The sequence below is a fragment of the Indicator indicator genome, chromosome 41 (genome assembly GCF_027791375.1).
Source record: "Indicator indicator isolate 239-I01 chromosome 41, UM_Iind_1.1, whole genome shotgun sequence".
NCBI classification, from domain to species: Eukaryota; Metazoa; Chordata; class Aves; order Piciformes; family Indicatoridae; genus Indicator; species Indicator indicator.
The window spans coordinates 316,223-343,546 of NC_072050.1; the positions used below are offsets into that span (position 1 = coordinate 316,223).

The 27,324-nt window shown below is 53.1% G+C and overlaps 2 protein-coding genes across 6 annotated transcripts in view; both read right to left on the reverse strand.

The window, feature by feature from the left end:
• DIP2B (disco interacting protein 2 homolog B) overlaps nt 1–3,551 on the reverse strand; it is a 42,307-nt gene extending 38,756 nt beyond the window's left edge. The window contains exon 1 of the mRNA XM_054397144.1: nt 3,464–3,551. Within this exon, the coding sequence (XP_054253119.1) occupies nt 3,464–3,551 (88 nt within the window). The remainder of the gene's footprint in view (nt 1–3,463) is intronic.
• A 5,855-nt stretch (nt 3,552–9,406) lies between these two features.
• Nucleotides 9,407–25,074, reverse strand: LARP4 (La ribonucleoprotein 4). Of its 5 annotated transcripts, none has more exons than XM_054397150.1 (16): nt 25,045–25,074; nt 19,778–19,919; nt 18,666–18,824; nt 18,291–18,366; nt 17,693–17,829; nt 17,169–17,272; nt 16,575–16,685; nt 15,680–15,733; nt 14,889–15,098; nt 14,539–14,642; nt 12,354–12,587; nt 11,958–12,006; nt 11,251–11,409; nt 10,947–11,068; nt 10,542–10,710; nt 9,407–9,960 (listed from the first exon to the last, which is right to left on the reverse strand). In XM_054397150.1, the coding sequence occupies exons 1-16, from the start codon at nt 25,060–25,062 to the stop codon at nt 9,628–9,630; spliced, it is 2,181 nt and encodes a 726-aa protein (XP_054253125.1). In that variant the 5' UTR covers nt 25,063–25,074; the 3' UTR covers nt 9,407–9,627. The 5 variants fall into 5 exon arrangements, with proteins under 5 accessions (XP_054253125.1, XP_054253123.1, XP_054253126.1 ...); XM_054397148.1 differs by having other exon boundaries at nt 10,947–11,086; XM_054397151.1 differs by having other exon boundaries at nt 19,778–19,916; nt 25,045–25,062.
• Nucleotides 25,075–27,324: the final 2,250 nt, after the last annotated feature.

The following is a 27,324-nucleotide window of genomic DNA, read 5'->3' on the forward strand; positions in this document are numbered from 1 at the left end:
GAGGTGGAGAACTCTTTCTAAAGCCTCTCATTTCCTGCTCTCCCCAAGGCAAAGGGTCAGAGCTGCAGCTTTTAAAAATAGCCCCAAATTTGCTCATTTCCTAAAAAGGGACACCACTAAAACATGCAAATCCTGAAACTCTGCTGGCTTGGCCTTGCCAGAGCAGCCTGGATGCTCCCAACCCCTTCACCACAGCTACGGGCCTCAAACATCTCCCAGCAGGAAAATTGACTCCCTCACAGCAGCCAGAAGAACTCTTTCAATATCTGCATTTCACTCTCTCTCTCTCCAAGCCATTAATCATTTAAATCATTCTGCTCTCACCATCTGCATGGTGGCAATCTGTGACCATCCTAGGGCCCTTCTGTGTGAGGTACTGGGCACAGATTTGTTACTCTGCTCCTCTTGGTCATGCCTTGAGCAGTGAGACACAGACCCTGCAAGGAACCCACCTGCTGCTGTGCTGGCAGAACCTCCTCCTGGGCTAAGAACAGACTCTGCCACAGGTTGCCCAGGTTGGTCCTGGGTGCCCCCTCCCCAGAGGTGTTCAAGGCCAGGCTGGATGAGGCCTTGAGCAAGCTGGGCTGGGGGAGGTGTCCCTGCCCATGGCAGGGGTTTGGAACTGGATGAGCTTTCAGGTCCCTTCCAACCCAACCCATTCCATGGAACCATGAAGGCTCTGCTCAGGATCTCTGTAAAGCCAAACAAGGCAGGAATGATCATCTCAGAGTCTGCATAAACAGTTCCCTACCACATGCTCCCAAAGGCTTTTGTGTGCATTTCAAAGCACTGCCTCAGAACTGCACCTCTGTGGGCTGCACACAAAAGGCTGTCAAAGCCATGAGCAGATCTCTGGTGCCCATCACCTGCCAGTCCTGCTGGGAAATGAAGGAAGCAACATCAAAACTTTCCCATTAGTAGTTTTGCCTAATGCAAGCCTTGTGGGTGAGGTGCTGCATAAATGCACAGAACCCACCTGTAGGTCCTGCTAGCTGCAAGGCAGCCAGAGCTGACTTGCTGATGCTCCTCTGCAGCCTCCTCTGTGCTCCAGCCACAGCTCCCTGCTGCTCAGCAGGAAAGGAACTGAAACCTTTCTGCTCACTCAGCACAATCCCCTTGGCCAGTCCTTGCTTGGACAACTAATTCCTTTGACTCTAATCTGTTTAAATTCTGTGCTTCAGCTACTTAGATCTGTAAAAAAAACCCCAAACCCCAAGTTCCTCACCTACTTTGCTAGGTGCCTGGCAATCAAAGAATGAAAAATGAAACTCACAATTTGTGGAAGAACAGAAAAATTCCCCTGATTCTATAAGGAAATTCCAAGCCAAACAAAATAAAGACTCTACCCATTTGCTGGGATCAACATGTTTTGATCCCAGCTCTATCCTACTTGGCTGCCCTTCAGTCCCAGGTCTCAGCTCTTTTGCTGATGCTACGTTTTCCTCACATGCCACCATCCCTACTATTGCTTCAGCTTCTGAAAGCCTTCATGCAAAGGCCTCCTGCCTGGGGGTGTTCCAGGCCAGGTTGGATGAGGCCTTGAGCAGCTGAGTCTAGTTGAGAGGGATTCCTGCCCATGATGGGGCGGTTGGAACAGATGAGCTCTGAGGTCCCTTCCAGAGTGAGCCATTCTGGGATTCTGTGTATGTCTGAAGCACTTCCTTCTATTTTTCTGAAACTTGTTTCTGGTGCTCCTGGAGGCTCATTGCAGTCTGCCCCTGGACTATGCAGCACCACAAACCCGAACAGGAACAATGAAATCCTTTGCTGAGTGGCTGCTGTGACATCAGTCTAATCTAGAACAAGCTTCTCAAACAGATTAAACTTCAGTGCTGCTGAGGGAAGTTTTTCTCTGTTATGTAAGCAACTCTCTGAATGTTAAACCCACAGCCCCACGCTGGCTGCAAAGCTCTGTGGGGTTGGTTGTCCCTGCTGGGGACACCAGAACTGGAGGCAGGGCTGAGGTGGGGTCTCAGCAGAGCAGAGCCTAGGGGCAGAATCCCCTCTCCTGCCCTGCTGCCCACACTCCTCTGGCTGCAGCCCAGCACACAGCTGCCTGCTGGTCTGCATGAGGGCACTGCCAGCTCCTGGGAAGCTGCTCAGCACCCAACACCCCCAGATCCCTTTCTTCAGCGCTTCTCTGAACCCACTCTGCACCCAGACATTCAGCAAGGTCTTCAAAACCACAATTAAAAGTATTTCCTATGACACTTTGAGCAACACAAGAAGATATTCTTCAATCCTCTGTGATCACGGAGTGCCCAAACCCAAACAGTTAAAAGTTTACTGAAAGTGCAGCTGAAAAATCTTTGACCAAAACCAAACCCAACAAATGCAGAACAAACCAACAAAAAAACCCCAAATAATTAACCTCAGAAGTTTAACTACAGACTGTGTCCAGAAAGCATTACTGAGGCCTTTTCATTTGCACTGCCATGGCCTTTTCATCTGGCAAAACACCAACGCAGGCAGCGGGGGCTGGCAGCCCCCAGCTCAGGCACTGAATTCCTCATCTTCTAAACCTCAAAGAGGTTCCCTTATGCACTCCCTGTTTGGAGGCAAAGTGACAGAACAAAGAAAGATGTCACTAAAACTTCATTTTCCATAAGTTTTCTGACTGCAGCCATGCAGAAGCTACTGACTGGCATCAAGATCCATACCCTGATGGAGGGAGAAACGGCAAAGAGACACAAACCAGAGGCAGCTGCTCTGCAGCCTTCAGCCCCTGCTCAGATTCACCTCTCGCTCACCAGTCAGCTTCGCAGGGAAGCTCTGCCGAAAACATTTTTAAGCACTGGAAACAAAAGCCATGGCCACGCAAAAAAAGGAAACAAACCCAAGCGCATGCTCGGCCCCCGACGATGGATAAGCAAAAAAACTTACTGAGAGAGCCGGCAGCGCTCCGGGTTTGCCTTTGTTACACACCCAAAGTCCCCCCCACCCCAGGACCGCGGCCCGCCCCTGCTCTCTCCCTCCCACTCCACCTTCTTAACTCGGAAACTGCACGGAAGAGGCCACGAGAAAGAAAACCCTCCCTGGAGTGCTCACCTTCGACAAGCGAAGGGTCCCCGCGGGGTCAGCCTGGGGATGCCACCCGCCCACAGAAGCGTCCAGCACTCAGTGTCCCCCCCGAGACACGACCCCACCCGCGGGCAGGGCCCTTCCGTCCCCCACAGGCCGGTCCTGGCCCGCACCACACAGGGCCCCCCTGCACCCCCTCCCGCGTTCCCCTCGCACACGGGCACCGGCCCCTCCGCAGGGAGCCTCCCGCACAGCCCGGCCCTCGCTCCGGGCCTCCTCTCCCGCAAACCCACGCCAAGGCTCCCTCCTGCCCCCCCCACCCCGCACCCCTCACTCGGAAGCTCCCCCGCGCGCGGGGCCGCAGGAGGCCGTGGCGGCCAGGCCGGCGCCCCGGGAGCAGGGCAGGGCGGGCAGGACCCGGCGCGGCCCGGCGGCTCCTCACCTTCCGAGAGCTCCAGCTCCAGCTCGGCCAGCTGCTCGCGGACCTCGCGGGGCAGCGAGGAGACGCTCGCGGCTGCCGGCTCGGCCATGGCGGGCGCAGCAGAGGAAAGGGAAGGGGAAGGCAGGTCCGGCCGGCGGCTCGGCTCGGCGCGGCTCCGGCTCAGCGCCGGCGGCTCCGGGGCGCAGCGGGAGCGGCCTCCAGCTCCGCCATGCTGAGCGCCAGCACCGCCTGCACGTCACGGGGCGGGACTCGCGCCCCGCGCCCCCTAGCGGCGCTGCCCGGCACAGCTCGGCCGCTCCGCTCTGCTCCGCCCGCCCCAGTGGCAGCGCAGCGGCGTCCGGCAGCGGTCCTGGGCAGGCTGATGGCGGCGGCCAGGGAGACCCCCGGCAGCGGGACTAAGGGCACCCAGGCTCCCCTCGGAACTGGCCGCTCCTCTCCGTCGGGGTGAGGGGCCTCGGAGCAGGGGAAAGAGCAGCTGCAGGCCCCTCACAGCCGCCGCAAAGTCCCGGCTGGGACAGAACTAAAACCGTTCCAGAGCGCACAAAGGCCTCTGCTGCCTGCCCTGGCCGAGAGCTGAACTCGAACTCAGCTCCCGAGCGCCGGTACCAGTACCAGGAGGGTAGCAGGGTGGGCTTGGCACTGATCTTGTGCTTGGCCCCGAGGCTGTGCCTTTCCGCACCCCCCAGCTCCACTGACCTCAATCCCTGAGGGTGGGCAGCGGCAGGGGGCAAAGCCCCCAGGGCAGGGCCCTGCAGGGCAAGGACTGTTTGACTGTTTGCTGAAGGGCTTGACCCTGGCCCGGGGCTTGAGATAGAAGCAGAGAGAGCCAGAGCAACACCACAGCAGCAACACGAGGCACGGAGCTGGGCTCGGGGTTTGGTTGTAGTTGAGTTTTTTGGCTTGTCGTTGGTTTGTTTTTTCCTTCTTTTAAATCAGCTTTATTTCTCTAACTGTTATTTCAATTTCCCATAGCACCTTGGCAATGTCAAAAACAAATACAAAGACATGGATTAGCATTGGAACAGTTAAAGCATGAACCTACTTTACACAGATTTTTTTTCCTTGTTTTTTCTTTTTCCTTTTTTTTCTTCCTTTTTTTTTCTTCCTTTTTTTTTCCCTCTTTTGGACACTTTTGACAACAGGAAGATACCAGAACAGACAAAAAAAGCATAGAAGCCAGAAAGGTTGCTTTGTTATTTTTTTGTTTCTCCTTCCACTGAAGCCCTACCACTTTTTGAAGAGAGAGATCAGCAATGCCAAGGGGAAGCTGGATTCATCCGGGAGGAAGAAGATGGCTACAAGTAAGGTGAGCTCAATATATTATCTGAATATTTTGTATTCTATAAAAATTAGAACAAAAAAAAAAAATCCATTTATGCACAGTCTGTTTACAGTGGAAGTTGCAGTATTATTATTTCCCCCTTTTTTTTTTTTTTTTTTTTTTTTTTTGGAAACTGTATCCCACAACTGAAGCTCCATAAAAATAAACCTCTGGTTCTTAAATATAAAAATCTTAAAGTTGTTACAGGTGAAGTTTGCAGATGGATTTTTATTTTTCCTCAGAAATAAAGTTGACTTTTTTTATTAACTCCACTTCAAGTCTCCTCCCCAACTGTACATTAAAAACAGGCTCCCTGCAACCTCTTGGAAGTGCCAATGATAAAGGGGCACTTCAGAGAAGAGCCAAACTAAAACACTACAGCAAACCAAAAACAAAATGATGATGATGATGCCACTCTAAGGAAGCTCAGCCCCTATGGACTATATACACACACAGAGAGCATGAGGAACTCATTCAGATTCATGGCAACCACAACCTTATGTTCCAGAAGGAAATCTCAAAATGAGGACCAAAAGCAGAACAGCCAAAGCCTTCCCATTGCATATCTGTAGGAATCAAGGATTTACAAAAAATAAAACTGATCAGAAGCAAGTTCCCCCCCACCCCCCAGCCCCACAAGTGCATTCTGTTGCATGGTCTGGAATCCACGGGTGCATTTACAAAGCCCAACAGCATCTGTCCACACCAGGCAGGGGCTTGGCTTCCCCCCGGGGGAACTCACATGGGGAAAGAGTAAGGATCTTGGACAGGGTCAAGACAAGGAAGCAGACACAGAGAGTCCTAAGGCCAGAGCTACTCAACTGCAATGCAGCATCCATGAGGATCTGCTGCTCCTCTGCCACAGCAGCACTTCACTCCTCTGCTTCACACAGTGGGGACTCTTTTTACCTCTCTTTTTGGTTTTTCTCCTTCCTGTTCCCCTCCCCCCACATTTTTTCCTTTCGTTGTTTTCCTACCTTTAATTTTTCATTCCTCCCTTGACTTCTTCCCCTCCTTCCTCCCTCAATTTTTCCCTTCCTCCCTCCCTTCCTCAATGTTTTCTTTCCTTCCTTGATGTTTTCCTTCCTTCATTTTCCTTTTTTTCTTTTAATTTCTTTATTTTTCCTTCCTTTTTTTCCTTTTTTTTTTTCTTTTTTTTCTTTTTTTTTTTCCTCGTTCAAGCCTACTGCTAAAGCTGCACTGCCACACTGTGCCAGGCTAACTTCTTCTGTTTAAAAAACCAAAACCCCAAAGATAAGAGGAATGTAAGATACTATAAAACTAATTTAACTTTAGAAATCAAAATAAAAACAAAAAACCTTTTTGCACTTTAACTTCACTACCATATGCAAACCATCACTTCTCTTCCCAGCTCCCCAGCAGCACGACAAGGGAGTGGCCCCAGCCTTTCCCATCCAGGATCAGTTGGAAAAGGTCTTCAGCTGGGGAAGTTTAATTTCCATAGCTAACAAAAAAAAAAAAAAAAACAATCAACAATTCTGAAAACAAGTCACAGGTCATAAACTGAAAGCTGTGATCTGCACCTCCTGGGGTTTGGGATAAGCAGCGCAGGAGGGTGGGAAGAGCCTCGTGGGAAGAGCCAGGAGAAACCCTGGAGACCTGAGCTGCCACTTCCAAGAGCACACTGAGGGGGGGACACCTCTGCTGCCAGCAGTGAGCTGGGCTAGCAGCTGCTCTGCCTCCCAAACCAGCTCTGTCCCAGTTTCCTCCAGTCTGCTGGACCAGGCAAACCCAGTGGGCAGACAGCAGCCTGCCCATGCCTGTCACAGGGGGGAGAGAGCAGCAGCCTGCCCAAGGTCTGTGCCAGGCACCCCAAGTGCTGCAGGAGAAGCTGCACAGAGCCAGGGGGCTCACAGCCTTGACCTTCACCTGGGTACTTCCCCCCACACACACAGGGCAGAACAAAACAAACACAGCAAACCCCACAGCAGTGAGTGGCAGTGGGGAGGGGGAGAAGGGAAATGCTGCTGGGAAACCCTTGCAGGCAGGTACTGAGTAAATAAAGAGTGCCCTGACCTGGCACCAGTTTGGCTGTGCTGAGCTTGCAGCCTGCTCTGTGTGCCCAAGAACCAGGGCAGCCCTTCCAAGGTTTTCCAATCACCTTCCAGGAAGGATTGAACTGCAGGTTGGGTTTCTCCTTAGCCAATAAATGAAATTTCATCTCCCAATCATCAAAACTTCATCTACTGCAGCCCTATGCACTGCACTGCTGAGCAGGATGAGACCAGCTCTTCACCTCCAGAGGCCACACCAGCATCTGCCCCAAGTCTCTTCCCAACCACCTCTTCCTCCAACAGCCACCAGCATCCCAGCACTTCCCAGCTCTACCTGACAGTGCACATCCAGCACCATCTGGGACTACCACACAGGTTTGGGATTGGTTTTTTTCCTACCAGTTTGACTGCTTCCAGCTTTCAAAATACTTCAAAATCAACTTTGACTTCATTACAGAACTCTTACCACTTGAAATATTTCCACCCCTCTAGTATGAAATGGGGAGAAATGGAGAAGGGCTCTGTGGGGTGTTACTAAATTGAATCATTTGACTAAATTCAGCATCCCCTAAAGTCTGGATGTGAATTTTATACTAAATTAAAGCATTTTGCCTAAATTCAGCATCCCCTAAAGCCTGGATGTGAACTTTTATACTAAATTAAAGCATTTTGCCTAAATTCAGCATCCCCTAAAGCCTGGATGTGAACTTTTATACTAAATTAAAGCATTTGACTAAATTCAGCATCCCCTAAACTGTTTTTTTTCACTGAATTAAGAAAAAAAAAAAAAAGGACTAAAAAACCACCTCCCAAACCCAAGTCCAGGTAGTTTCAAATGAAGAATGGTTTTGGGGCTTATATATCTATTACATATATATCCAATATACATAAAAATAGAGAGACTTTTATATATCAATATATATCTAACAGATATATAAAATCCCTCTTGAAGCACATGCCTGGGAATGAAGAGTTAACTGCAGCACTGCACCACCACTGTGTTAGGAATCCAACCCAAAGCAACTGCCAAGCTGCAGAATAAGTTAGGGAAGTGCCAGCTCTGCTTTAGAGATAGCTCAAGAAAAAGAGATCTGAGTGCTCTCCAGAGCCAAAGCTGCTCAGAGAATGGCTACTGAGGAAAGGAAACTGCCAGGGGTTCCTCTGGCTAAGCAATCAGAAGCTGAAAATGTTCACAGTTGGTTTTCACTGCCACTTACATTCACTCTATGGCAACAGCAGGATCTTGGACTAAGCTCTTTCATGGAGATTCATTGAGTTGGTTTTTGGTTGTTTCTTTTGTGGTTTGTTTTTTTGTTTTCCAGTGTTCACAACTTTACAACCTTAAATGTGTACATTTGCTATTCACTAAAGAAAAGGAAAAAAAAAAACCCAAAGGTGTGATGCTTACTGCTAGAAGCTGCTTTGCCCTAAGGCTTTAGAGAGAACTTTGCCCTCTCTGCATGCTGCTCTGGGCAGATTAATGCACTGAATTTTCAGTCATTATCCTGATCAGCTCTGAATTAAGCACTCACTACACAAAAGTGTTGCAAATTCATTCAGCACACAGCCACCTTTCATGTAGCTCCTCTGAAGAGGAGAATTTTTGTTTAACTTTACCTTTAGCTTCACTTTGAACAGGTACAAGAAGTCAGTTTGCTACCACATCAGCTGTAAACAAGGAGAGCCCTGCGCACACACAGACCCTGCCTGGCAGCATGCAGCACCCACAACAGCAGCACAGGGCAGCACTCATGGCTCTGACCTGCTGGGCACTCAGAGCCATCAGTGTGGCCCTGCTGCTGGCACACACAGCTCTGTGCTCAGGGTTCCTACCAGCCAGGCAGAAATCCACACCTGCAGCTGCACTGCTCCTGATGCTAACATCAAGCACTGTGTGGCCACACATCAGCCCTACAGCTGGGCCTGCCTCAGGAAAACATTATCAAGATAAATGCACAGAAGTCTGTAATCAAGAGATTAGAGAAAGTAACAAGCAAGAAAAAAAACCTCACCAGGCCTCAGAGTTGCCCTCCAAAGGAGGTGAGGAAAAGGGCAAATGAAAAACTCTGATGTGCTGCCTCCTGCCTCCCTCCAACTGCATCTAGAGCATCACTTTTGCTGTCCAGGTGCTCTGATCTACAATCCAGTAGCCTGTAAAAGTTAACAGCTCCCAAAGCTGGCAAATTAGTTATTAGTAAGGTCAAGAGCCTGTACCTGAAGCTCAGACACAGCTCCCTCCAGCAGTACATTCAGTCACTAAGTCCTGCCAGCAGCATCTGGCTGCACTCACTGCACTCACACTGCCCAAGCACCTCAGCTGCAGATGTGCTCTGCAAAGCAAAGCCATCAGTGGCAGACACCTCAGCCACCAAGCCAACTGTTAAATAGGTTAAAAAAAAAAAAAAAGAGTTCTAATTGTACAGAAATCCTCATTCTTTAAAAAATAATCTTCTCTCAGCCTTTTCTCCTCCCACACCGAGGGACAGCTCCATTGCTCAGTTTGTGTCCTTTCACTTTGTCAAAACACTTTCACAGCCCCAAAGCTGATTCCAAGCAGGAAACCCTCTGCAAATTAAAAACAAAAACAGAAAAAAAAAAGAAAAAAAAAAAAAAAAAAAACTGATAATCTGTATTTATATTGATTGGAATCCTCCAGCATCTCTGAAATCACTTCTCCAGGTGAAGTTTGGGACCCTCCAACGCTTCTCTGGCACACAAACCAGGCTGCATTCCCCTTCATGGATCAATTCTTCTCAGTGTCTCTCCTTTGCTGCTTTAATTAAGTTCACAGCTCAAATTAAATAAGAGAGCAGTTGGCTGCCCAAGTGTTACTTTGGTGACCGTGGTGGCACGAACTGCTCCTTGCCCAGGCGTCGCGGCGCTCCCTGAGGCGATGCCCTGCGGCCGAACTGCCGCAGCCTCTGTTCCCTGATTTTCCCAGCAGCTCCCCGGGGAGGCCCTCGGAACCCAGAGTAATCCTTCCCCCGACCTTCCACCTTCTCAGCAGCCTTCTCTGGAGCCTTCTCGGGGCTGCCATTTTCCTCAGCTTTGGCAGGGGGGACGATGTTGGCTCGGTGCTCCCTCAGAGGCTGGACAGGAGCTGGAGGAGGCTCCTTTGGGGGCTTCTGGCAGACTTCAGCATAGCTCAGCTTGCGAGGCTCCTGCGGGAACACAGGAGAGCAGCAGGGGTTACACGCCACAGAGGGGCTCAGCTTGGGAGGGACCTCACAGCTCATCTACTCCAACTTCCCTGCCACAGGCAGGGCCACCTCTCACTGTGACTTGGCTGCTCCAGGCCTTGCCCAACCTAGCCCTGAACAGCCACACTGTGCTCTTCCAGAACACCCAAGGCACCCTGGCAAGAACACAGCCAGAGATGGCAACACAGCTCTGGCAAACTGCACAAGAGAAGCTCCTGGGTAGGGCCAGGGGTTTGAAACTGGAGCAGGGAAGATTTAAGTTGGCCATCAGCAGGAACTTCATAGTGAGGGTGGTGAAACATTGGGACAGGCTGCCCAGGGATGTGGTTCAGGCTCTGTCCCTAGAGGCATTCAGGGTCAGCCTGGATGTGTCCCTGGGCAGCCTGCTCTGGCTGGAGCTGTCCCTGCTGCCTGCAGGGGGCTGGACAGGATGCCCTTGGAGGGTCCCTTCCAACCCAATGCAATCTGTGACTCTGTAGCTATCAGCACACCCAAGAGCAAGCTCCCCATACTCCCCACTGCCCCCCTGCCCTGGGCCCTACCTGCACCACCACAGCAGGAGCTGTGCTTGCACTGACTGAAGGTGAAAGGAGGTTTGTCCTTGGTGGCTTTGCAGTGCTGACAGGAGAGACAGAGACTGGAGGGGAAGCACGGCTGGGGACATCCTTCTGAGCAGCCACTTCCTCTGGTTTGCTGTCTGGCTGAACCGTGCTGTCAAACCAAGAACAAGTCCCCAGTGAACCCAACCCAGCTCAGACATTCATCTCTGAGCAAGGTTTGGCTTCCTCTGAAGCAGAGTGGCTCAGCCACCACCACCACAGTTTGTCACTTCCATCTAGTGGCCTCTAGAGAAACAGCCTCCCACAGACAGAGGAAGCAGCAAAGTGGCCACCAGCTGGAGGCTTCGCTGAGACACTGCCAGAGCTCCACTCAGGCCCTCTCCATACCTTAACACCACAGCCTCAGGCTGACTTGGTGAGCTGGCACCAGGCACAGACTGTGGGGCAGGGCTGTGCATCTGTTCTTCCTGAAGAGGAGCTGAGCAGCTGGGCACCAAATCCTTGCTTTCCTCCACAGAAAGGGAAAGCTGCAAAACATGGAAAGATCACAACAGGGCTCAAGTTACTCCTCAGTACATCACAGATCCATGAATGGGTTGGAAGGGACTTCCAGAGATCATCCAGTCCAACCCCCCTGTCAGAGCAGGGGCACCTAGAGCAAGAAGGAGCCACCTGCAGAGTGTGCTGATACCTTTTCTTTGCAGACTCCTTTCACAATGTCTGACATCCTGCTCTCCAGCACAGGCTCTCCTGGTACCTTTGCTGTGCTTCCAGGCAAAGGTGGGAAATTTGATGCTAGCAAGTCAAACTTTGGTGTCTGAGTCTTTGTTTCTGCTGAAGGCTGAGGTCTCTAGAGAAGGGAAACAGCTGTTAATGAAGCCAGGACCCCCAGCCTGAAAGCACAGAGCAAGGGTCAGGGAATTAACCAGAGCATGGCTCAGGCTGGAAGGGACCTGAGAGCTCATCTGCTGCAACCTCCTGCCATGCCCAGGGACACCTCTCAGCTAGACTCAGCTGCTCAGGGTCTTATCCAGCCTGGCCTTGAACACCCCCAGGCAGGAGGCAGCCACAGCCTCCCTGGGCAGCCTGTGCCAGAGTCTCACCACCCTCCTGCTGAAGAACTTCTTCCTCAGCTCCAGTCTGACCCTGCCCTGCCTCAGCTCCAAAACATTTCGCCTTGGCCTGTCTCAGACACCCTCATGAGAAGTCTCTCTGCAGCCTTCCTGCAGGATCCCTTCAGGCACTGCAAAGCAGCTCTAAGGTCCCCCCAGAGTCCTCTGGGCTAGAGACACTGAAACTCCTGAGTGTAATCCAGAAGCCTGAGGACTGTGCCCTTCCCTCAGTAAAAGCCAAGCCAGCAGCCAGCCCTGGGGCAGCTGCCCCAGGCAGGGCACTCACTGGGACTCGCTCCTCTTCCCGTCTCCGCCGGCCTCGGAACACATTTCTCCTGGAAAGGCAAAGGCAGGCAGTGAGGACATTCCTCCTCCTCTGCACAGAGGGGAAGCTCCTCAAGCTCCAACCCATTCCCTCTCATCCTGCCACCACAGCCCCTTCCCAGCCCTCCTGCAGATGCCCTTCAGATACTGAAATGCAGCTCCCAGGGCTCCCCAGAGCCTTCCCTCACTCCCAGCTGAGTATTTAGCACATCCAGCTCATTTCAGTGCCTCTTCTCCCCTGGCCAGTCACTGCAGAAACATGGATTGTGCTGGTGCTTGATGACCCTTGGAGCCTCCAGCAGCCTGTCCCAGCTGCACTGCTGTGTGACAGCAAGAAGCAGCAAACTCAGCTCTTTACCTGCCCCTCCCAAGGCCATAATCTCCATTCTGCTCCATCTGGGTGGCAGGAGAATCCTTCTGGGAATAGCCTTGGTCTTGGTGCCCAGGTAACGTGCTGCTGTGTCTCTCCATCACAAAATTCCTCGAGCTGGTTCTGCTTGGTGGTCCTTCCCCCACTGGCATGGTGCTGGCAGCAGCTGGACCCTCCCCAGCGTGTTCTGAGCTGCTGGAGGATCGGAAGTGAGGCTTCACCCTGCAGGGCACAGAGCAGCAGCTGAGTGAATCCAGAGGGTAAAGAACAAACCAAACATCTCCCTCTGACAGCTCTGAGGGCTCAAATCACACTACTGGACCAGAGCCATTTCAAGTTACCCTCTGGATGGCCAGCCAGACAGATGTGAGTCTAACCAATACCGGCACTGAGGAGTCCCTGTGTTAGGACAACTCAACCTCCCTTTCCCACAAGGATGCTGCCACAAATGCAGGCAAAATAAATAAGAGAGGCTTAAACAAGTGTTTAGCTACAGAGAGAGAAATAAATCCAGTGCTTGGCCATTAACTGCCAAAACAAATCAAGGTTAATGAGCCAGGACAGAGACCCAAAGGCAGAGAGGGATGAAGCTCTTCTGCACTTCAAGAGAAGATAACTGAACAAAGAGCAATTCAGGCTCTGCAGCTTCAAGAAACATTAAGGATCAGTTTTAAGGCCCCAGTAAGGTGAAGTTTTCCATCAGCAAAGAGCAGAGGGAGGAGGAGGAGGAGGAAAATTAACTTAATTCCTTCCTTTTGCTCAGTTGGTTCTCGAAGCCAGCACTCAGCCCTCAGATCTCATAATCTCAGCTATCACAGAGAAGGCCACAGCCTGGTCTGGGCAGAAGAGCAAAGCAGAAAAGATAAGGAAGGATAATGAAGGGGAAAGCAGAGAGGAGAGGAGAGGAGAGGAGAGGAGAGAGCAGAAGGAAGCAGCATGAAGTGCAGGCTGCCCAGCCCAGGGACTGCTGGACCTGTCCTCTCCTAGCGCGATACTTGATCATCACTGGGCCAAGGCTCCAGGGCTGGAACTGTCTGAGGCACAACTGCAGCCTGCTGCCAGCATGGCAATGTTCATGGCTGCATCAGCAGAGCTTTGTACTGGCACCAAGGCTGAGCAGGAGAGAGACAACAGCCAAGGGAAAGCAGCAGCCCCTGCACAGGCTGCACCCCAAAGCTGTCACTGCACCAGGGCTGCAGTGCCACAAACTGAAGTCTTGGCACAACCAGAAGGGTTCTGAAAGCAGAAGGATTCCACAGATGCGATTCACAGGGCACTGCAGCTGGGAACACACAGCTCTGGTACAGCGTCAGCATTCACACTTCTGAGAGCCTAAGGGTTTTCCAGGCTTTAGGTCTGGGCACAAAACCAGCACAAGAACCTTTAAAAAAGCTCTTACCTAGGAGCCCAGCACCTGAGCCTGGATCCCCACACCACCAGCATCACCCACAGCCTGCACCAAGACCCCTAAGACCAAATCCTGCAGTTCACCTTCTGCCAACAGCCACAGCCCTGCAGTGCCTCCCAGTCCCACTTCTGGCACTGGCAGCTGAGTTCTCAAACACATCCAAAGCAATTCCCCTGCTGCCAGCCCCCAGGCTGAAGGCAGCGAAGGAGCCTGCAAATAAATCAACTTTTACCCACACAAACTACTCCATTGTGTTTACACAGAGTAACTGTCCCAGCAAACACAAAGCTGTTTCCTCCTCCTCAGTGTTTGTAAGTGTGAGGACTGAGCTGAGATGCCAGGGAAGATGAGGATAAGGCAAACAAATCCCAGGAACAGCATCAGGCAGTTTTAGCATCCAGCAGTCAGTTGCACACTGAGTGGCTCTCTGCAAGGCTAATCACACAACAGGAGTGGCTGACATTTGTGCTGCACTAGTTTGTAATCAGTGTGTAACAAACAGCATTAGAAGCATTACCTCAGGAGGAAGCCCTTTGTCTGCAGAAATTCCTCTGGGTCTTTCTAAGGAGCCACCTCTGCTCCCCCCAGCACACACAGCCAGCAGCCTAAGTTCTTAAGCTGCCACACTGATGCCTTTATAAACCAGGCTGAAAAACTTCAGACATCTGAGCATCAGAAACAGCAGCCCAGTGGCAGCAGAAGGGCTGCAGCAGTGCAGGAAATACTTCAGATGTCAGCAGCACAGGAGGGGCAGGGGCAGCTTACCGAGTCCTGTGGAAGGGGCGCCCGATGCTGAGGGCTGCAGCGTTGGCTTTGTAGGAGCCTGGGGTGCTGAAGCCATTCACAAAGCCACCGTTGGGGAAGGGAGCCTGAAATAGACACAGAGGAACAAGGGCTTGCAGCTTTAGGAGGCTGGATGAGGCCCTGAGCAGCCAAGTCCAGCAGAGGCGTCCCTGCCCATGGCAGGAGGTTGGGGCAGATGAGCTCCGAGGTCCCTTCCACCCTGAACCATTCCACAATTCCACACCTGGAAGCCCACTGCCCCCCCTGCTTTATCAACCAAATCCCTGACATTTTGGGCTGACCTCCTCTCACTTGCATCAGCTGTGACTCACCAGTGGTGTTTCAAAGTAAGGTGCAGGATTTGGAGACCAGGTCTGAGGCACAATGCTGTAAATGGAGTACTGCTGAGGGCTATATACAGGCTGCATGAAGAGTGGGGAGGCAAACTGTGCTTGTGTCTGGACTGGCTGAGGGTACACACTGGAGTCCACCACCCGGTACCCATTCTTAGCAAAAAATGTGTTGATGGCTTTTATCCTGGCCTGCAAGAGAAGAAAGCACATCACAGATATCAGCTGGGGAAAAAGGGGAAGCAGAACATGAAAACCTTCTTGAAAGAACAGAAAGGATGCAAGGAGGAAGTGAATTGATTCCTGCTGGCAAATAAAAACTGCACTGAAGTGCCTGAAGGGATCCTGCAGGAAGGCTGCAGAGGGACTTCTTGTGAGGGTGTCTGGAGACAGGACAAGGGGGAATGGTTTGAAGCTGAGGGAGAGCAGGGAGCTGAGGAAGTTCTTCAGTATGAGGGTGGTGAGACTCTGGCACAGGCTGCCCAGGGAGGTGGTGGAGTCCCCATCCCTGCAGGTGTTCCAAGAACTTCGTGGCCTCGGCACCTGGGGACAGGGTTTGGTGGCCATGGTGGTGTGGGGGTGCTGGCTGGACTGGATGCTCTTGCAGGCCTTTTCCAACCAAACCAAGTCTCTGATTCTATGACCTAGTTCAAGTCAAGTGCCTACAGAGCAAGTGCTAGGAACCATCCACTGCTAACTCCTCACTGCATCCTGCCCTGAATGCACAAACAGAGGATCCCATCAGACAGAAACCTCACACAAAGCAGCCTCACCATTACTGGCTTGCCCTGAAAAGTTTTCACTTCCTCCCTTAAGTACTTAAATGCCTGCAGAGACAAAAAAAAAAAAAAAAAAAGAGATCAAAATTAGAATATCTTGGTACAGTTGTGCTTGTTTGAGTCCTGAAGGGTCTGACAGCAATGTGCTTCCCTTCAGTAACAAGATCGTCAATAGTAACAACAGCAGGAATGGCTTTGGGCTTCTCCCTCCAAGTAGGACATTGAGGGGCTGGAGCAGGCCCAGAGAAGAGCAACAACGCTGGGGAAGGGTCCTGAGAAGAAGTCTTACAAAGAGCTGGGGCTGTTCAGTCTGAAGGAAAAGAGGCTGAGAGGAGAGCTGGCTCTCTACAATTCCTTGAAAGGAGGCTGGAATTAGGTGGGGGTTGGTCTCTTCTCACAAGTTACAACTGATAGGACAAAAGCAAATGGCTTCAAGTTATGCCAGGGAAGGTTTAGGTTGGACACTGAGCAAAGCTTCTGTACCCAAAGGGTTCTCACAGGCCAGAGCAGGCTGAGTTGCCATCCCTGGCTGTATTTAAAAGCCATCTGGATATGGTGCTCCAGGGTGTGGTGTAAAGTGGCCGTGGCAGAGTTAGGCAGGGGCTGGGCTTGAGGATCTTGAAGATCCTTTCCAACCAGAGTAGTTCTGAGGGTCAAGTTCAGGATACTGGATGCCAGTTATGGCTGGAGAGCACCGAGCCAAGAGGCAAAGAAGGGAATTCTGAGCCTGCATCTCTCCTGTCTGTATTAATCAGAACATGCAAATCATCTCCTAAAAGAGCAGAAAGGTCAGCAAAGCAACTTTGTTTAGCTCCAGGAAGCAGAGAGGGGAACCCCTGATGAACAATGGAGGTGCTGGGGTGAAGAGAAGAGCTGGTGGCAGCCTTACCTGCTGTGCATCCGTGTCTGACTGGAATGTAACGTACCAGTTGTTGTTGTGAGCAAACTCACAGCTGATCACCTTGGGGCAGTTCTCATTCTTAAACAGAGCCTTCACCTCCTGCAGGGGACAACAAACCAGGCAGTAAGGGGACCAGGCTCTAACCTGTAAGCTGAACACGAAACCCAGGAGCTTACACTGCAGTTCCTCAGCTGCACTTCCCCTTTGACCAGGGAATGTGTTTGACCTCCTCTGACAGGCACCAAATTATCCTTTGTGTGTTCAGGGAGAAATTCTGTACAGTGATGGTGGGGAGACACTGGCACAGGTTGCCCAGGGAGGCTGTGGACACCCCCTCCTGGGCTGGTGGGAAGTGTCCATGGCAGAGGGTTGGGACTGCATGACCTTCCAGGTCCCTTCCAACCCAACCCATTCCATGAAGCCAACAGCTCTGCAATGGGATTTTAAAGGGAGAGCAAAGCAGCTGTGCAGCATCCACACAGAAAGAACCAATTCCAGATGCCAGCAGACAAGCAGCCTGGGCTGCAGCTGAACCATTCTGCCAGCCAGCACCAAGCCCCTGCTGAGCTCCTGTGTGCTCACCTCTATGGGAGTTGTTTCAGGAATCTCACGGAGGATGATGATGCACCTCTTGTGGTTTGGTCTCACCTTCTCCCCTCTCTCATCCACCTGTACCATAGGAGAAGCTGAAACCAAAGCACAAAAGTTGTTTTAACAGCGGACACTGCAGGGCAGAGCAGCTCAGCAGTAGCCTCCCTCACCCAAGGGGTAACAAACTGTGAATGGCTCTGCCTGAGGAACCAGACTGCATCAGCTCTGCTCCCAGAACAAAACTTTCACTACTGTGGAGCTCTCCACTTTCCCCTCTCCCCTGGGCTGCTTTGGGGCTCTGAGAAACCTGCTCTGGGGACATCCCTGCTGGCTGCAGGGGTTGGACTGGATGGGCTTGAAAGGTCCCTCCCAACCCAAAGCATTCTGTGAATCTCTGGAGCTCTGCAGAACAAGGATCCTGTCACCAGTTACCAGAGCATGGCTCAAGCAGCCAAGAGACTGAAGGAAGGATTCTTTGTTTTAATAACCCAGGCACCAAACCACCCCAGGCTTACATCTCAGCACTTCAAGAATCAGATCCATGTCAGTTGTCAGCTTCTTAATGCCTTCCATGTTGGCAATTGTCCAAATTGGGACAAACTGATCACTGTCCATCTGAGACATCAGGTAGAGATCCTTTGAGAGATTCTCACTGCCAAGACAGAAGTTGGTTAAATCCTGACCCTTGTTCACAGGAGCATCTGAGGCTGAAATATCCAGCCAAAATGGCCTCAGGTTTCCCCTCCTGGCAAAGCCCAGCAGAGATGAACACAAACCAGAAGAGAATTCAAACACTTAAAGCCAGAGTGCTCTGCAGGTCAGTGTGCAGAGAGGACCTGGCCAAAGAGACCTCTCTTGGCAATACACAACTCAGTGACCTCCACAGCTCACAGCTGTGAAACACAGAAGTCAAACTCAGGGCTCACTGAGGGACAGAAGTGAAGGCACTGAAAGGTACCACAGGGCACTCAGCAGCCTGGCTCCATACCACCCCCAAACCCCACTCCCAGCTGCTGCTGGTGAGGATGAGAGCACAAAAAAAACCCTAGAAAGTAACAGGCTGGCAGCAGTTCACTGAAGGGCTCCCAGGAGGTTGAGGTAACTCTACTGTACCGGGAGAAGCAGAATTCAAGTTGCTTTTTCAAACATTCCCTGATGTCTTCTGTGGACACTGTGGAGCTGCCTTCACCTGCAAGGGACCACATTCAGCATCAGCCCTCAGCCTCCCCATGCAGGAAGATGTTTCACTGCACAGTAAAAGAATGAAACCTGCTGGGAAAGACTAAGAGGGAAAGGCTAAGACACCCTAAAGACCACACTGCACATTCCCAGAGTGGCTTGGATCCTACAGCTGCCACCCCCTTGCCCAAGTGCTGTGGCTACCTTGGACCTTCTGGGACATGCACTGAATGGAACCTCTCCAAGTTCCTCCTCCAGATAATCACTGCAGAGGAACACAGATACTGAACCCCTGCCTTGAACACTCACCAGACACTTCATAGATTTGGTATCCAAGCTCTTCAGTTGCCAGGACAATTCCATTGGCAGATGCTTCATCAACTCCTGTGCCATTTCTGGTGGCCTCACAAGCTGGGGGATACATCACTTCATACTGCTTGCAGCTCTCCTCTGAAGCCTCTGTGCTACCTGCCAGAGGGACACAGCAGCAACACAAACCCCAGCACAAGCTTCAGGATATTTGCCACTTGAGAATGTTGCCTGCCAACAGCAAACACTCAAGAAAGCTGCAACTGAAGTGCCTGCACTTAGTCTGCTTCTCAGCCTTTCAGCATCTACTTACAGCTGTGAGGACAGGCTGAGGGAGCTGGGAGTGTGCAGCCTGGAGAAGGGAAGGCTCCAGGGGCACCTTAGAGCTGCCTGCCAATATCTGAAGGCATCCTACAGGAAGGCTGCAGAGAGACTTTTCATGAGGGTGTCTAGAGACAAGGCCAAGGGGGAATAGTTTGGAGCTGAGGCAGAGGAGGGTTAGACTGGAGTGAGGAAGAAGAGGGTGGTGAGACTCTAGAACAGGCTGCCCAAGGAGGCTGCAAATGCCTCCTGCCTGGGGGTGTTCAAGGCCAAGCTGGATGAGGCCTTGCGCAGCTGAGTCTGGCTGAGAAGGGTCCCTGCCCACAGTGGGGAGGTTGCAGCAGATGAGCTCAGAGGTCCCTTTCAACCTGAGCCATGCTCTGACGAAGATCTCACTGATCTGCCAGGACTGTAGGTGGCCCTCAGACCTTATCTTCCTGTTCACAGGGTCAGGAGTGTGCCAAAGTGCAGCAATGGTGACCATCTCACAGGCTAAGCACCTCCCTTCCCTCTTAGCGCGTTACTCCGTCATCACCGAGCCCCTTGGGTCCTCTGAGCTGCTGACTTCTGTCCTGGCACAGCTCTGGACACCTTCCTGACCTCCTCAACCAAAGCTGCCCTATGCAAAGTGCCTTTTCAAGCTCATTTAACACTTGTTGCTATGTCAGCACCAACAACCTGCAGTGCAGGAGGTTGCTCCTCACCACTAACTCCTGCAGGGAAGCCTCAGCCCTGCCCAGCAAGGGCTGCACCACAGCCAGCAGGCAAACAGAGCCCCCCCAGCACCTCACCCTCAGTGGGAGTCCCTTGTGCCGCTGCTGTGTCTTGCCACGAGTGCTCTGCTCCATTTGTTGGTGCCTCACTGCTCCCCTGGGGTACTTCTTGCCAGACCTTTGCATTGGGGTTCAAGCCAGCACTCTTGGATGTTACCTGCTGGGGAGAGCAGAGGCTGCAGTTAGCCACAGCCAGGACTCTGCAGGGCTCAAGCCAGACAGCAGAGGTGAATTTAGTGATTGGCTATCAAGTTCCACATCTCCAGTCTCTACCCAAGCTATTAAGCACCTATGTGATTTTTTCATTAATTAAAAGAGGAAAATCCTTGGTGTTTTCCAAGTAGTTCATTTCTACCTCCATGAGAAGTGTTGCCTTCACCCCCTCTGTATTGACATCCGACAACACCAGCAGCAGACGTGGCTTAGCCGTCAGGGACTCGGGGACCTCCTAAGCTTTTAAAGGCTTGGCTGCCATAATACTCCAGGCCCTTTTCACCAGAAAGGGAAATTTTCCCTTCTCCAGACCCCTTCCTAGAAAGGAAGGTAAAAAAACAAATTTCAAGGACAAGAAACTAATGACTTTCTGAATCAGAGACATCTGTGCTGATCACACACGACCTGGGCTCCCCCTCGGGGACTTACCTGAGATCCACCCAACCTCCCCAGGACTTCACCTACAGCTCACACCAAAAATTTCTCCTTCTACTTGGAACCAAGAGATTCAAATTTGTGAAGTGCCAAGACAAGCACACAACCCTCACAGCCTGCTGGGAGTTGGGGATCAGACCCCTCAGAGAGTGGGCAGCAAGGGCCATAATCAGAGCATGAAGGTAAACAGTGAGCGAGGAGAAACTGCTGGATTCCAGTCTGGACCCTGGCAGCAACAAACAATCCTACAGCAGAAGATGGTGGCCTCCAAGGTCCCTTCCTCAGAGCTGCTCAGAAGCTCATTTGGGTAAGGAGTCCAACAACAGCACAGAGGATAAGCATTGGAATGGCTTCTGCCCCATTGCGATTCAGAGATCCAAGGAATGCCTTTGGAAGGGACCTCAAAGAGCAGCCAGTTCCAGCCCCCTGCCATGGGCAGGGACACCTCCCACCAGCCCGGGCTGCTCAGGGTCTCCTCCAGCCTTGAACAGCTCCAGGAAGGGGGCAGCCACAGCCTCCCTGGGCAACCTGTTCCAGTGCCTCCCCACCCTCACTCTCAAGAATTTCTTTCTCCTCTCCAGTCTGTCTCCCCTCTCCCAGCTCAAAGCCATTGTCCCTTGTCCTGGCACTCCCAGCCCTTGTCCAAAGTCCCTCCCCAGCTCTCCTGGAGCCCCTTCAGGTACTAGAAGGCTGCTCTAAGGTTTCCCTGGAGCTTGCTTTGCTCCAGGCTGAACAGCTCCAACTAAGCCACTCCACACAGACAACAAAACTTTACTTTTGCAAGAATTCTCCTCCCCAGAGCTCCTAAGCAACCCCAAGCAGCTAACAGAGTCTCCTCCAGCACTGACCAATGCCAACTTCACTCACACTGTGCTTGAATTTAAAAGGCAAAGGCCACCAATGCCAGCTCCTATCTCACTGACACACAAATAAGGAAGTTTGATATTTCAGAGGCCAGCCTCCTGGAGTCTGAAATTAAGGAGTGGCTTACTCCCAGGCCTCAAACAAAGCAAAAAGGATAAGGAAGCAGTTGCAAGAGCTTTAGAGATAATTCCTCTGCCAAGGTCACATCTAGTTCCAAAGCTATTTGCAGCAAGGACAAGCCCAAACTCAGCAACAGGGAGGCTCTGGATGCCCCCTCCCTGGGGGTGTTCAAGGCCAGGCTGGATGAGGCCTTGAGCAACCTGGGCTATGGGAGGTGTCCCTGGCATGGCAGGGGGTTGGAGCTGGGGGATCTTTAAGGTCCCTTCCAAACCAATCATTCCATGGATCCCTGACCATGCAGTGAGCTGCCCTGCAGGAGCAGCCCTGCTCTGCTCTGCCAAGCAGCTCTTCTGAAGAGGCCAAAAACCAATTCCCGCTCATTTCACTGAGGCTGCCAAGCACTGAGCCTGCTGGGCTGGCTGCAGGGCAAACCCCCAGCTGCTATCGGGAACTTTCATGATGAGGTTAAAGCTTTACAGAGTGACAAAGGTTAGGAACACTCTCTGGCAGCCACCAGCTGACGAAGCTCTCCTCCCCTCAGCACAGCCTCCCTCCACTTTGTGCCTCTCTGCAAATGGGGATCAAAGGTTTTCCTTCAGCCATCCCTCAGCACTGCCTATGGAAGCATCCATCCCAGTTTGGAAGGGCAGCAAAGAGCATTTTTCAGTCTCAATTCCATTTTACAGCTTCAGTTAAGGCAACAAAGATGAAAATGCTCAGCTCCTTCCCAAGGATTCTATTGTAGTAGCAATTCAAATCAGCCTGCAATCAAAATCTTAACTCTGAGCTTGTGACAGGTTTCCCAGAGTCTCTGGAAGGGAAAAATCTAGAAGAGAAGTCACTAAAGCTTGTGAGGTGAGAATCTGAACATTTTGCAGAAGGGGAAATGTGAGCAGGGAGAGAAAAACAAAACCAAACCAAACAAAGCCTGAAGGTCAGCAAACCTAGGAAAGGAACCTTGAGCTGTCCTGAAGACAGGAGAGGAAGGGAAATCTCCATCTGTGTCACACTCAGATACAGGCCAGCAGAGCTGCCTGCCACCTTCTCAAAGCTCATCCAGATTGTGAAAGGAAAACAAAAGACAGAGCAAGCTGGGGTCAGCCCGAAAACAACAGGCAGAGCTGCCCTGGAACTGACCACAGGGTTCCAGCCAACAACAGCTCCCTGTTCTGGAGGCCCCAGGTCGTTCTCAGGACAATCAATGGCCAGAGTTCCACCACTGCATGCAGGGCTTCCTTTCACCAGCCAGTGAGCACTCCAGGACCAGAGCTGTCTCCTTCACCCCTCAGCAAAGGCACGGTTGACAATGGCACCACCCTGACTTGTGCCAATGTGCCCCTCACTTCTGGGTGAAGAGGGACAGCCAGGGGGGTTCTCACCCAGAGGAAAGCAGGAAGCCTCCCCTGCCAGGGAAAAGGGACAGCAAGACTCAGTGCATCCCACAGGCCTGGTTTTCCAGCTAGGCAAGATTGCTGCTGACACCTGGGGCAGCATTTCCCTCACCTGAAATGCCCAGGATGCAATCTTCACCATCCATTAGCAATACACTGCCTCAGGAACAGGTGGCCTGCTGAGCAGACCCCAAAGCAGGCACAGCAAGGCAGCAGCAATGACACTTCCCCCAAAGCATTTAGCAGCAGGCTGGCCAAAGACCTGCAGCAATCAAGAGTGCAAGCAAAATGCTCCCTCGCTGCAGCAAGGGCTCTGAGCTGACAGATACAGGGAAGCACAGGTGCTGTGCTGGCATCAATGCACAACCACCACGGGCACACCTCAGTGGTGTCCAAAGCATGCAGCAAGTCAGCTCAGCCTTCTGAGAGATGCAGCACTTCCATCACAGCCCAGCTCTGCACCTTCTCTGTCAGGCAGCCCCAAAGATCCCAGGATAAAAGCTACACTTTGCTTCCAAGCACCCTGACTGCAGTGTTCCAGAGCACCTGGACAAGAGCTCCAGTTCCCTATCCTGGCAGTGCAAAGGCAGCTTCAGAAAGTCCACACTGTCCCCAGGAGCTCAAATGCAAACACTGTTGATGCACCCCCAACGAAGACAGAAACCAACTCGCAGGGCTGTGAGTGGGAGAGGAAAACCAAACAAAGCTCCCCAGGTCAGCTCAGTTTGTCCTTGAACAGTATTCCCTACACTCCCAGATGTCTGCTGTCTGGATTCACAGGCTCCTCATTTGCTTCAGGTCCCTTCAAGCAGTCTGAGCTCCATCCACAACACAACCACTCCACATCACTGCTGTGGGTTCCAGAACCTGCCTGGAGAGGCCACCAAGGATGGGGCTGGCTGCTGGCAGCTCCTGGCTGCTGGCAGCTCCAAGCAACCTGAATAGTTCCTTTCCAAGTTACAAGCTGGAAAACCAAGCTCCTAAGAGCTGTCTACTCTGTACTCATGAAACCTTTTTTTTCTGCCTCTCCAAGCAAGTCAACTAACGTCCAGCTGAAAACAGAGATAATTATTTGCAGAAAAAGAAGATGGTGTCCAAACCTTTTTATTTTGAGGTTCTTAACCACAAGGATGCTGAGATCCATGTAAAAGAGCAGCAGCACCACACTGGACACACCACTAGCAGGACAAAGGCTTCCCCCAGTTACTCAGGCTGCCCAGAGAGCTCCTCTGGAGCCTTTCAAGATGTGGTCCTAGGTGACCCTGTTCTGGCAGGAGCGCTGCACTCGATGATCTTCAGAGGTCCCTTCCAACCCCTACCATTCTGTGCTTCTGTGATTCCTTCTCTAACCCAGCAGCTGTTTGCTTTCCGAACAAAACGTACTGCAAAGTTCAAAGGAGCTGCCCAGCTGCCTGCGTTTGTCCAGCAAATGCTGGAACTGCTCCACCGAATCCCGTGAAACGCCGCAAACAAGCCAAGCACGGGCACCGGCTGCGGACCCAGACCCGGACCAAGGCGCTGCCCCCCAGTCCTCCTGCACAGGGAGTGACACAGCAACACCCAACTCGCCCCGCGCCCTCCCCCGGTGCCCCGCTGTCTGCGGGCGGGCCTGCCGCGCTAGCAGCCGGGCCCCACGCGGTCCCCCAGCCGGCCGCATGCAGCAACGGTTGGGCCGCTCCAGCCGAGCCTTCTCCCTCCGCTGTTACAAAATCACCTCCGCTCCCGCCAGCCCCGGGGATTCCATTCCTGTGTTTAAGGCAGCACCGCTGCCCCCGGCGCGCCCAGGCGCCAGCGTGCAGAGGCTCGGGGCGCCCGTGTGCTACCGAGGGCCGCCGGGCCGGGCCTGCCCCGCTGGCGCCGCTCTGCTCCCCGCTGCCTCACCGGGCGCAAGGGGCCCCATGGGTCTTGGCGGCCGCCGACCGAAGCTGACGCGGCGGCCCACCAGCCCCAGGGCCCCAGCCGCGCGTAACCTTCAGGCCAGGCCGCGGTGCGGCGGCTCCCCCGGAAGGTCACCGCAGTGCCTTTCACCCGCCCCGCGCCGCCCCCACTCGGAGGTCGCGGCGCCGGCGGAACCTTTCCGAGCGCCGAGCTCCCCCACTCCACCCGTCGGGCCCACGGCCGCCGCCCCCGGATTTGCTGTGTCAGCCCCGTCCCCTCCCCCCGGCGCGGCCGGCGGAGCGGAGCGGCGTGCGCGGCCTCCCCGCCACATGGCCCAGCAGGGCCCAGCCTGGCCTAGCCCGGCCCGGCCCCGCTCCGCCTCACCTCCACGAACAGCAGCATCCTGCCGCCCGCTCCCAGGCCAGCGGGCCCGCGATCCGCGCCGCGCTCCCCGCTGCCCGGCGGCGGTCGCGCCAGCAATAAGGACACTCGGGCTCCGCCTCCGGCTCCTGCCGCCAGGGCCCGGCCCCCTCCTTCCTGCCGCCACTGACCGCCTCCTCCGGGGCACGCCGAGGCCTTCCGGGGCAGGGGCGGGGCCGGGCCGGCCTATTCCACGCGCAGGGAGGGGTGGGAACCGCTGTGTGAGGGCCCGCTGCGGCTGCACTACTGCACGGGAAGGGAGCCCAGCCTCCCCCCACGCGGGAGTGGGCTGCCCCAGGCCCTCGCAGTCGAGGCTCGGAGCGCGGTTAGAGAAACTTCCAGGCCTGGGGGATGATTTTTATCCCCGTCGCGCTCAGTCGTTCCGCACGAACGTGGTGCTCAAGGCTTCTCTAGACCCGCTCCAGCCCCTCAGTGCGCTTGGAGGGAGGGGCCTAAAACTGAATCCAGGATTCAAGGTGCGGCGCAGAGGGGGACACATTCCTGGTCCCCCGACCACACCATTGCGGATCCAGGCCTGGCTGCTGGGCCCACGCTCGTTCCTGTTCACCTGCTCTCAACCAACCCCTGGAGTTGGCTCCCTTTTGCACTACCTTTAAGGCCTGGCCATCAGCCAACTTTTAGCTGGGTGAGGTTTCCATCCACCTGAGCCAGGAGCAGCCAGTGTCTCCAGGAGGATGCTGTGGACTCAGTTTCTAAGGCCTTACCACACTCTAGGTGGACACAGCCACAGCCTTCCCCTCATCCACCAAGCAGGGCACCTGGCCCCAGATCAGGTTGGCTCAGCAGGACCCACACTGTCTGGGCCAAATCATCTTGTCCCATGCATGACCAAATGGCCTTGGGAGGTGCCTTCCAACCCAGACCATTCTACGATGTCCCTTAGGACTTGCTCCATGCCTTTCCCTGGCACCAAGGTCAGGCTGACAGGCCTGGAAGTTCCCAGATCCTCCTTCTGGCTGTTCTTCTAGATAGAATCACAACAGCCTGGGGGTTGTGGCAGCACCTCCCCAGCACCTCACAGCTCCCCCAAATCACCTCCTTTCAGCCTGTGACAGGGTCCCTGCAGCCATCCAGAGCCCACAGGCCCCTGCAACATCTCCCAATAACCCAACCCCCCCCCATAGCCCAGCACCCCCAAAAACTATCACAAGCCCTCACCCCCAAACACCCCAGGACCCCCCCAGAGAGAGCCTGGACCACTGTGTGTCTATCAAACGTGAGTTTTTTATTTCTGGGGGGACGCGACACGCGGGGGGGTCCTACAGCTCATGGGGACATCAACAGGCAACTGGAGGGGGAGAAAGGAAGGGGGGGTGTGACACAATGAAGCTGCCCCTCCCCCCCTCCTTCCCCCTCCCTCTAAACCCTGATTAAAAACGAGATTGGTCCTAAAAATATAGAAAGAAACGAGTTGAACGTCACCAAACCTGGACATTATCAAAAGGTCACTAACCCAGCGGCTGCTCTAGAAAAGGAGGCAGGCTGCAGGGGGCTGCAGTGCTTTGGGGGTGGGGGGGGCACACACATACACAGAGTGCTCCCCAGAACAACAGGAGGTGAGGGGGGCAAAGAGAAACAACCCCCAGCCCCCCTCAAATCCCCACCACACCCCGACTCAGCAGGGCTTGGGGAACAGGGAGGTGTTAAAGTGGGGGGGAGGGGGTTGGGAAGTGGGGGTGATGGGGGTTCAAAGTGGGGGGGAGGCAAACTGTTGGTGATAAAGATGAGGAGAGGGAGGCAACATTAAAGAAACAAACACACGAGACCGATACGGAGACTCCCGGAAAGATTTCCCATGACAAAAAAAAAAAAACCAAAAAAAAAAACAAACAAAAACCCCAAAGCAAACAAAAAACCCCAAACCTCCAAGACTGAAAGGTTTTGGGGGGGATGGAAAACAAAAAGAAAAAAAAATAATAAAAAAGAAGCATCAACTATAAAAAAAAAAAACAACAAACTCAAACCCACCCAAAAACAAAATCCCACGAGAAGGGTCGGGCACAGCGCGGATCGGTAGAGAAAAATATAAATATTTCTGGTTCCGTACAAAGGTCCCAAGAGGCTCCAGATCGCCACTTCCAGCGCAAAGCAACAACAACAAAACCAACCCAAAGGGCTCCTGGCTGAGGTTCTCTGAGAGAAAAAAGGCTACTTGAGAGAGCTGGGGGAGAGAGAGGGGAGAGGGGAGGGGGCTCAGGGTGCTGCCCCTACCCCAGGTAGGTG